Source organism: Musa acuminata, chromosome BXJ2-5 (genome assembly GCF_036884655.1).
Source record: "Musa acuminata AAA Group cultivar baxijiao chromosome BXJ2-5, Cavendish_Baxijiao_AAA, whole genome shotgun sequence".
Classification (NCBI taxonomy): domain Eukaryota; kingdom Viridiplantae; phylum Streptophyta; class Magnoliopsida; order Zingiberales; family Musaceae; genus Musa; species Musa acuminata.
Genome location: NC_088342.1, coordinates 11,311,894 through 11,322,962, shown reverse-complemented (window position 1 = coordinate 11,322,962; position 11,069 = coordinate 11,311,894). Strand labels below are relative to the sequence as shown.

Here is an 11,069-nt window from a genome sequence, read left to right as displayed (position 1 = left end):
GAGAGCGGGCCTTGTGGCGAGGCGTGAACAGGGATGGGAGCACTCGGTACCACGGGCTCACAGAGACTTTGGCATCTGAGATCTTATGACCTCCTGTTGTACTTGGAATCTGACGCAATCAGGATGAGTGTTTGGGGAACCATGGCTTCAAGACAGCAACATAGTGACAGATTAATATCACATCCTAGTTTACTCCCATGTTGAAATCTAAATATTTTAAGAGTATTTTCTTTTTGGAATTATCCCAGCGAATTGACGTTCCTCGGTAATGAAGGTAGAGTGGGGTGGAAGGTTACACGAAACTATCGGGACATGATAATTAAGGGATTCATCATCATCCAACAAACAAACCAAGGAACAACAAATCAGCAACGCTTCGCACCTGCTCCGTGCGCAGAGTTACAGTGGAAGCAGGGGGAGGTTGAAGAATGTGCACACACTGTCAAATAGGACGGAATGGAATCTTTCTCTGTCTTCTTTCTTTCGAGCGGGCTGCATTAGCACAGGGAACCCTTGCGGCACGGGAGGGCCCCTGCCCCTGCAGTGATGGAGCCAACCATGGAGGATGACTTGGCCCCAAGGCTGGAGGCCCTCGAGTAGCTTGCAGAGGCACCAGCTCCCGATGGGGTGAAGTAGGCACCGTTCAGTAGCAGGTCGCCCTCTGATCTCCAATTCCAGCTCTCCCAAACATCACTCGAAGTCTCCACCCTCTTCGTCACCTGTGAATCCAATTCAACTCGTAGAAGTTCTTGCAGACGATTGGTCGTAGATCGGTAATGGAGGCTAATTTACCTCCTTGGCGAAGGGATTGGTAGGTGCAAGGTATCTGTTGCTTTGGCTGTTTATGGTCGGATTCGCACTTCCTCCAATGGCGTACATCTCCCAGTGAGTGTAATCATTGTTCACCACATGGAAGTAGCCATGTCTGCACCTGCATTTTGCCACAGTGGTAAACATTGGTGACGCTGGGCATTCTAATGATTTCTTTGTCCAGCAACATTGCGAGTTACCTTGGCATTCTTTGAATGAGTCCTTCACCGAAGTGGTTGAAGGCAATGGTCACCTGCATAGCCTTGTCTCGCACGTACGAATCGCTATGCCCCAAAAGCATCACCTGTTGAAGTTCTTAAACTTTTAGTCTTTCCATAGTTCATATTAACTATCATCGATAGTAGCTTTATTATAATGCACAGTTCAGAGAGTAATGGGTGGACATTGGCATCCGAAAGAAGCAATAAATGAGTGTGTTCAAGGAGGAAGAGGAGACCTCATTGTGGTGGGTGAAGTAATTGTTGGAGATGGTGATGGCGGTGGATCCCATAATGGCATCGACGAGGCCGTCGGCGCAGTTGGACAGGGAGTTGTGGTCGACCCAGATGTGGCTGGAGCCGAAGATGGAAATGGCGTCGCCGTCGGCGATGGTCCTCCAGCCGTAGTGGGAGGGGGAGCTGCGGACCATGGCATTGCCGGTGGGCTTGCAGTCGTGGATGTGGAGGCCGTGGATGATGATGTTGGTGACGAACTGGATGGTGATGCAGGCGCCGTTGGCGATGTGGACGTTGGCGCCGCGGCCGTCGATGGTCTTGAAGCTGTTCATGATGAGCTCCTGCTTGAGGGTGATGACCATGTCGCGCTTGAACACGATCCAGAGGGGCTCGTCCTGGATCACGGCGTAGCGGAGGGTGCCGGGGCGGGGGTTCACTGGGTCGTCGTCGCTGGGGTCGGTCACGCGGTAGAACCGCCCGTTGCGGCCGCCCATGGCGCTGCGCCCGAAGCCGATGCCGCAGTCGGCGAGGCGCTTGCGGTGGAGGTGCCACTCGGGGTCGCAGCGCCAGCAGTCGTCGATGGGGTTGCCCGTCACGCATGTTGATAGGTAGCCCAGCGACCGGCGCGCCGTGATGTTGCCTATCTGCCTGCTTTTGCGACACGCAAAATCAAGAAAATTTGACGCTTTAATTACAATTCCCGCCATTATAGTGTTTTCCTTACTTCTTGAGCACTAATCACTGAATAAGTCCCAAGTTTCAAATATGTAGATAAACAATTGCAGAATTCCAGAGTCATGGATGAAACGGTGGTAGTCACATCGATAGCGATCGCGTTATATTTGTACAAACAACGGTGTGGCTCATTAATAATAAAGAAGTGACAATTATAGTTATGGGGGAATAAATAATTCTGATTAAAAGTGCCAACTGGGAAGGATCCGTGTCCATCAGAAAGACAGCCTGAAAGGTAGGAATGTCATAACAAGGTGTGAGGACCATCGGTCTCAGACTCACAGCTGACCCGAGTTCACCATCGGGAGAATATACAGGTAGGCCATGACAAGTGACAAGAGACTTACAGTGGTGGGGACCTAAATCGACGTAATAGGAAAAGCTCAAGCCGTGTCTTCGGCCAAATGGGGGAGAGAGAGAGAGAGAGAGTCTGTGTGTGTGTGGCACTAAATCAATGCAATACCTAGTTCATGACGAGATGGGGTTGGTAATTGGCGTCACTAACCGAACTCCATCAATGCAAGAGCCAATAAGTCATTATTCTTCGTTTCATGTGAATTGCACACCTCAGAACAGAGCACAGGAAACAGAGGGAAATGCAAGGTCGCAGGAGGCGTGAAGGGAGAGTAGCATCGACCAGCCACAGAAGACACGCCCAACCCATGATATTAATACGTTAGGCCACGTTCACGTGAGGGTATAAAGGCCATTATCTTGCAGTTTGCAACTAATAAATTCGTAATAATTATCCAATATGCATATTTATATTTAATTATCAAATAATTACAGTAGAAAAAGAAGAAAACGAAGGGTGGGCCATGCAAGTGGACTTACATTTCCACCTCTGTTGCTATAAATTCTGGATCGTCCACCGCGCCAACTACCACGTCACCTGCGGGCCTGCGTAAATTAACGGACCAATAGTCAGATGCCGATCAAACTTTGATCTATCTGTATTTGTTCAACGAGAGGAGAGAAATGTGATGCTTCATTCTAAATGCTCGAGGGTTGTTTGCGTGTTCTTGGGTGCTCTCAACAAATTTCTTATGGAACGTGTTAAACGGCTTGGATCCAACGAATCAGATCTGGACGGTGAGCACTGCGACTAAGGCAACGTATGCGTCCAGATCTTACGGTCAAGATCCATCCTCAAGCGTCACCGACGCTTCGCATCTATTTGAAAGGAAACCTGGAGGTCCGACACTGACCCTTGTGCCATGGTGGAAGACGACCCATTGCTGGCGGTTGCTCTCAAGCTCCCCTGCGCCATTGCCGCGGCAGCTACAACCCTGAAAGAAACCCAGTTAAACAAACCCATTAGACGAGAGCACTTAAATATTCGAATTCTACGACAGAGGAGCCAGGAGAAGCCAAACTGATCTCCACACTCCACATTGTACATCTGAGGTTAACAAATCCTCACAATTGTCTCAAAATCCAACAAAAATCATCATGGAAAAGGAGTTGAGCTTTCGGAAAGGTTGATTCAAGCTAATGTACCTGGAGGGGCAAATGTCCCCGCCTCCCACGAATGAAATCACCAGAAGGCAAAGAAACGGCAACCTGGGAATCACCATCGACATCAATGCCGCCTCTGTAGCCCTTCCTTTCTTCTTCTTACGCAGATCTGTATCCTTCTCTCTTGGCTCTCAATCCAGGGGGGGGGGGGGGAGATCGCGAGAGCGAATCGAGATGGTATATATCAAAAGGTAAAGAAAAGGGAGGGAGGGAGTCGAGAAACGGCGGACGATGGAACCGCCATCTTATAGATCGTTCCATTCTATTTCCACCCCTCCCCGACTTAACGGGCGTTACCTTGGCTTAACGGTGAAAGGGGAGCACCGACGACGACCGCAACCGCGCGAGGCACGTGCGAGCGGTGTCGGCTTGTCACGTGCACGGTGCCCTCTCAGCTGACGTCTCAGCTAACAACGTTAACGGCGTGGGGTGGCGTCGGCGACACATTGGATGGCGTACCGGCAGGGGCCGGTTGCCGCGGCACCAGTTACGGGCGAATGGAGTGAAGGGGGAGAGGAGAGGCGTGAAGAAAGGATGAAGAAAGTTGGTAATAATGAGTGGGGGAGACATGGGCCTTTTGGTTCTCCCCGGCAGGATCATTGGATCCATGCGACGCCCCAACACTCCCCCATCATCACACGCCTCCATGCTTGTCGCAGACGCTTCCCCCTCTTTGCCTCTCCAATTCTTAGTTCTATCTGCATGCGTTCCTTGGGACACCGTAACAGCCTCAGTAAACGGATCGTAAGACTTTGATCGGATTCGGAGTGTATCTATCAATGTGTATTTATGTAATCAGGTCAAAGTTGTGATCCAAGTCTGGCTAAACTCGGAGAAAGTAATCCCACATTATCTGCCACATCAGGACGATAGCAACTGATCGTTTGCGTCGTTGAAGAGCACTCTTAAACCTGTTTCACAGCTGGCGGTTGGTCCACTAGAGTCTCATGTGGTGGACATACATACGAAACAGCAAGGGGAGCGGCCACTGGATTCCTTCACAAGCCAAACAGTCCCATGTTTAAGGCACAAGTTCTGGAGCAGCTCAATTAGGTGGAGAATGCTCACATTGGACGTCGGCACATGCATGCATGGCCACAATATATTGGCCCTGTACTTTGCAGGACGCATGTGAACAAGCTCGTAAACTTTATCTTGGTCTTGTCCTTAAATGGGATCGAACAATTTCGTATTAGGAAAAATATTTGTGATCCGTTAAACTACACGAGGAGGACAGGACGGGGTGTGTTTTGCGTGTGGGCAACACAACGTACCGTCAGCAGCTGGCGACTTGGTGACTGTTCAAATGACGTGTTTGTCTCGGCCCTACGTGGACCACATTGACCGTGTCAGTGGGCTGTTCGGCTTATGTGGCTTCTACGCATCAACCGCATCCCAACATGGTTCAAATACTTGTAAAGTAGCTTGCCTCACTGATCCATTGGGGTCCAAACATTTTAGGTAGCTCGGAGTATGTCCCTAAATGGCGGAGTGGTGGTGGATTATATATAGGGGAAGTTATTGGCGATGGAGAACGGAATAGAATCCTTGTGGTTGAAGCTAAATCCTACTATGCTATGATTAATTTATCCTGGATCCGATCCGATTTATACTCCGATTTAATTGGAATGCAATTGTATTGGAATCTTAATTTATATGGCGTATAAATTATCTTGAAATAGACACTTATGTGATATCGATTCTTAATTTGATCATCTCATGCAACATTTCACAGCATACTTATTTAAGTGAAGTTCCTTTACTGTTAAGTTCTGTATTTAAATAAATAAATATATATATATATATATATTTTCTATCATATTAAATGACATACATAATGTTTATTAGTTTGTGCAACAAGAGATTAAATTTTATATTTTTGATACCTAAAACTTATCATTTTATGCAATAATGCATTAATCAATCTGAATGTCTCACTAAATTTTATATTTTTATACCAACTTCCCAAAAGTCATTCGGATATTGATTGAAATCCATCAAATCCATTTTATATGTTTCTCATATTTTTGCACCAAATTTTAATTAATTATTATAATTATTTACAGTGACTTTGATGGCATTGACTCAAATTTAAAGCTATCTAATTTGAAATTTAAAGGTAATCGTCGTTGTGGTAGTTTTCTCTTCCAACTATACAGTTACTTTCGTATGCTTACCCTTTCTTCCATTTCTACCTTTTATTTCTTTTATATCATAGCTATGAGAATAGGATTAAACTAGGTAATCAAATCAAATCATTGACTGATCGGATTCATTTATTGGATTAATTTTGTCAAGAGATGGAATAAATTGATTAATATGATCGATTTTTGGATAACCCACGTGAATCGACAAGGTCAAATAAAATTGATCAAATTTTGTAAGACAATTAAGATTATTATTCTCTACTAAATATTTTCTTATTATTTGTTCTAAAGTGTTTTACTATCAATTTTAAATTAGAATTAAGAAGAGAAAAGAAAGTATTTTGTCATATAATAATCTCTCTCCTTCTGCCTTATTCTCTCTGACTGCACCTCGACCACTTAAATTTTTGGTTTGATTTTGATAACTATAAAAGTTTTATCCATTTTGTCTTCAATGTCCTCAATATAATCACATGCAACAAAGATTTGGAAAGTGTCTTCAATGTTCTCAATATAATCAATCATATGCAACAAAGATTTGGAAAGTGGTGTCATCATGGTTACAATAATATGATACCTGTTAAAAATAATATATCTTGGAGGAGAAAAATTGCATGTGGAAATTTTATTTTCGATGAGGAATTGTTTTAACAGGCAGTGTTCAATGAGGTTGGCTGAAAATTTACAATATTTTTATTTCCATGAGACTGAACAGAAACCACAAATGACACCATCTAGAGTCCAACAAATCAGTGTTCAAAGAGGGGCATCGTATTTAGTTGGCATCCAATGTGTTCTGTCTTACTGATTACTATGTGTAATCATTTTCATAAAAAAAAAAAATCAGTCGTACCAAGATATCATACAGATTTAAAAATGATGCTATCACGTTTATAATTGCATAAAAAAACATTAATTTAGCAAAGTAAAAACTATTTTTTTCTTTTATACTTGTGCCTTCTATTATCTTCTCGTGAATGCTATCACGTTCACAACTAATTCGTTTTGAATTGATTGATTAATAGTTTAATTTTAAAGATTATAAAAGACTTCGGTTTTGGAGACTCTTTTTCAATTCGATTAGTCAGTTTAGATCAAATCAAACTGATTTTAGTTAAAAAAAATATCAATCGTATCAAGTTTATTATTTTAAGTTTTTAATTTTTAAACTGATTAGTTAAATAAGCTCAAATGTTTTAAAATTTTGTAAAATCCCTAAAATCAAATGGGTTCATTTAGTGCTATGCATCTCTATCTTGTAACGACGCTGCCGTATCCAATCTCTACGTTGACGAGTTCATCATTCTCTCTCATCTCTTAATTTTGATAATAAAATTTATTGAGAAATTTGATAAACTAATATTCTATTGAGATAAGTGACAGAGAAAATGTTTTGTTTTGATCATAGACTTGGATCATCCAAGGGTTAAATATAATATGGAATAAACAAAAGATGATTATTATTTTCAAAGAACTTAAACTTATCAATTTATCATTTCTATTTATCCTATATTATTAATTTTTATATTTATTTTAATTATTCTATATTGTTAGTTAGCCAGTTTTTAAGACCTAGAATTAATATAAATAAATATCTCCTATAAACTTATGGAATCATCAAAAAATAATATCTTCAAGTATTGGAAGCACAAGAACTTGGGTGGCTCAAAAACTCTAAGAGATTCATAATATACTTATTAACTTGGGTTTAAGCACCAGTAGAGTTCGTGATGATGGTAAGATCAACCGTGCCAGAGTTGATATTAATAGCAAGCTTAATCATCAACACGGGCTCGCAATCTAACATAAGGTAACTAGCTTATACAGATGAGTTAGATAAAGAAAAAAATGTTGACTATTATAAAACCAACTAAAGAAGTATAGATACAATTCAACATTAACGCTTCCATCGACACGTTACTATCTACCCATAACAACCAATAGTATATGATAATGACTCATAAGATGATAGTAAAAGATATAAAAGACATCAAGTACCACCCAAATGAAATAGGCTATATAAGGATTATCACCTTAAGTAGACCACCCCAGTTTTAATGGCCACCTCATCGTTGAAGTATTTCTTGACTAGATTTATAAAATAGAGAACTTGTGATAGATGTTATTGATCACAAACAAATCAAGTTTATTACATATAAGTTGAAAAGTGCAGTAGCTTGGTGGAATATATTACAAAATAATAGAAGAAGACAAGAAAAGACACCAACACATGAATGAAGTTGAAGCAACTTCTTAAAAAAAGATTCATACCCCCCAAACTATAAATAACTATTATTCCAATAATACCAAAGTTGTATCCATGGAACTCAATTTGTAACTGATTATACTAACGAATTTTTATGCCTTTTAGTGAGATGTAACTTATCATAGTTAGATGACCGACAGGCAACAAGGTATGTCAATGGTCTAAAATTTTTAATTAAAGATAAAATACCTTTAACTCCGATATGGATAGTAGATGAAGCTCACAATATGACACTAAAAGTTGAAATATTATTGACTACAACAACATGATTTGATTTGTTCTACTCGATAATTTTTTACTACAACAATAAGACAAGCTAAGCATATCCCGATTGCTACTCGATAATTTTTTACTACAACAACATGATTTGATTTGTTCTCAATAAAGAGAAGCAAATTGTGATTGAGTCAATACAACCTACAAATCAAGACATAAATACTGAAAGAAACAATAAGACAAGCTAAGCATATCCCGATTACTACAAACAATCCATATGCTCGACTCCTAGTTGTGAAGTATTTCAAATGTGAGGAGCTTAGTCATTGTTCCAACAAGTGTTGTGCTCGTAAGACTGTTAACCTTATATATCACAAAGATGACTTTGAAGAAAAAAAGATGCCCAAGATGATGTGATTGATAATATTGACAATACTAAAATAGTAGAAGAAGAAGGGGAACATGTTGCATGTATGTGAAAAGATTATTAATCACCCCAAGGTAAGAAAATCCAATATAAGAAAATCTTCCGCAACGTTAATAACAAAGTTTGTGCATCATAAATAATGAAAGTTATGATAATATTATATTCAAATCATTGGTGAAGTACTTAAAATTATAGACGGAAACTCATCCAACACCATACAAGTTTGGGTGGATTAAAGAATGCTTAACTATCACTATAATTGAGATATGTAGAGTTTCTCTCTCAATTGGGAAAAGATATAAGGATAAACTTATATGTAAGGCTGTTGATATGAATATGTGTCGTGTACCGTTTAGAAGGCCATGGTAGTTGATATGAATATGTGTCGTGTACTGTTTAGAAGGTCATGGTAGTATGATGTGATTGTAACCTACTTTAGAAGAAATAATATCTATGTATTCTAATGAAATGGGAAGAAGATTGTCATTCTACTTACTAAAAAAAAAAAGAGATGAATCCAACACATCTAAAGTTAAGGGAAAGTGTTTTTTATCCATTTTCAACTTTGTGCAAGAATTAATTGCCAATCTAAATAAATGAGAGTATGCTATGCTCTTCTTATAAAGAGAGAAAGCTATCTGAAGCAAAGATTCCAAATGAACTAAGATTGATATTGGAAGAATTCAAAGAGATCACCCTCGAAGAATTATCAGATAGACTTTCACCCATGAGAGATATTTAGTCCTAAATTAATTTAGTTCTAAGAGCAAGTCTACAAAATTTACCTCACTATTAGATGAACCTAAAAGAGAAAGAGATGTTGAGGGAGAAGGTAATAGAGTTGATGCAGAAGAGACATATTCTAGAAAGTATAAGCTTGTGTGCTATCCTAGTTTTATTGATGCCCAAAAAAGATGGAAGCTGGATGATGCGCATAGATATTAGAGCCATCAACAAAATCGAGATCAAGTATCGCTTCCCCATACTTAGACTAAAAGATATGTTAGATCAACTATAAAGCTCTAAGATATTTTTAAAGATTTATCTCTATAGTAATTATCATTAAATTCACATAAGGCCTAGAGACGAATAGAAGGCTACAATCAAGACAAGAAAATGAGATGTATATTCCGAATATGTCTTTATAAGAAATGATTATTCGAGGACTCAATGAACATTTTGGGTGAGACAAAACAATACTAAGCATCAAGGAGAAGTACGTTTGGACACAATTAAAAAGGGATGTTAGTAATTTTATAAGAAAATGTCTGACTTATTAAACTACAAAAGGCTAATCACAAAATACTAATATATATATATATATATATATATATATATATATATATATATATATCATTACTAGTTCTAAAATCATTTGGGAGAGTTTTCCATGAATTTTGTATTGGGATTATCGAGGACTTAGAGAGGAGTTTTAATAATTTATGCACCTACATGGGGTACCAAAATCAATCACTTCTGATAGAGATTTTAAATTTCTATCTTATTTTTTACTGACCTTATGAAAAATATTTAACGTAAGTTTGAAGTTTAGCAGCATAGCTCACTCACAAACTAATGATTAGACAGAGGCAATTAATAGAACTATAGGAAACTTGATTCATTACATTTGTAGTAACAAACTAAGACAATGAGATTTCACACTTGCATAAGCTGAATTTGCCTTTAATAACATAATTTATACTTCTATTGGAGTATCACCATTCTTTATTATTTACAAGAAAGAACCAAAACATACTCTGGATTTAGTTTACCTGCCAAACACTCTTGGAATGAGTGTAGCAGTTAACAACATGGCTGAGCAAGTACAATCAACCCAAGTTGAAGTGAAGAAGTTTGAAGCTACTAATGTTAGGTATAAGGAAATATATGATAAGTGTAGGAGAAAAAAAGAGTTCAAGGAAGAAGATATGGTTATGGTGTACTTATAAAAAGAGAGATTTCCGAAAGGCACTTACAACAAATTGAAGCCGAACAAGTATAATCCTTATAAGATCTTAAAGAAAATCAATAATAATGCCTATGTGATTGATTTACCATATGATTTGAGGAGTCTTAAAGACCTTCAATATTAACTTATATGACTACTTTTTATATGAGAATTTATTATATTCAGACAAAAATTTGAGAGTACGTATTTTCTCAAGTGGAGGGGATTAATACAGAATAAGTACAAGAAGACTTTTCAAAGAGCCTAAAGTTGCCACTTATCATTATATTTATATTGTTAATTTTTATATTTCTTTTAATTATCTCATATAGTTAGTTAGTTTAACTAATATAAATAAAAGCCTCATTTAACCCTATAGAATCATCAAAAAGTAATATCTTCAAGTATTGTAAAGGTTTTCTCCACGATAAGAAATTGATTTCTCTTATCCTCTATTATAAGGTTAGTTTACTAGAATCCTTTCTAGTAGTAATTTCTTAATTTTGTTTCTATTTTACATCAAAATGTTGAGCTAAGAATTCAAACA

General features: G+C 38.6%; 1 protein-coding gene across 2 annotated transcripts; it reads right to left on the bottom strand.

Annotated features, from left to right (window-relative positions):
* Positions 1-313: 313 nt before the first annotated feature.
* On the bottom strand, positions 314-4,011 carry LOC135612501 (probable pectate lyase 8). 2 transcript variants are annotated; one of them, XM_065108877.1, is made up of 7 exons: positions 3,501-4,011; positions 3,209-3,289; positions 2,835-2,900; positions 1,268-1,916; positions 1,011-1,114; positions 793-931; positions 314-719 (listed from the first exon to the last, which is right to left on the bottom strand). In XM_065108877.1, the coding sequence occupies exons 1-7, from the start codon at positions 3,581-3,583 to the stop codon at positions 498-500; spliced, it is 1,344 nt and encodes a 447-aa protein (XP_064964949.1). In that variant the 5' UTR covers positions 3,584-4,011; the 3' UTR covers positions 314-497. The 2 variants fall into 2 exon arrangements, with proteins under 2 accessions (XP_064964949.1, XP_064964950.1); XM_065108878.1 differs by having other exon boundaries at positions 1,268-1,913; positions 3,501-4,009.
* Between the last annotated feature and the right edge of the window lie 7,058 nt (positions 4,012-11,069).

Excerpts from the sequence above, each read along its gene's own strand:
- LOC135612501 (XM_065108877.1), bottom strand. The coding sequence starts at position 3,583 with ATGTCGATGGTGATTCCCAGGTTGCCGTTTCTTTGCCTTCTGGTGATT. Across the intron at positions 2,901-3,208 it reads TCTTCCACCATGGCACAAGG|GCCCGCAGGTGACGTGGTAG; the intron begins GTCAGTGTCGGA and ends TAATTTACGCAG. Across the intron at positions 1,917-2,834 it reads ATAGCAACAGAGGTGGAAAT|CAGGCAGATAGGCAACATCA; the intron begins GTAAGTCCACTT and ends GTGTCGCAAAAG.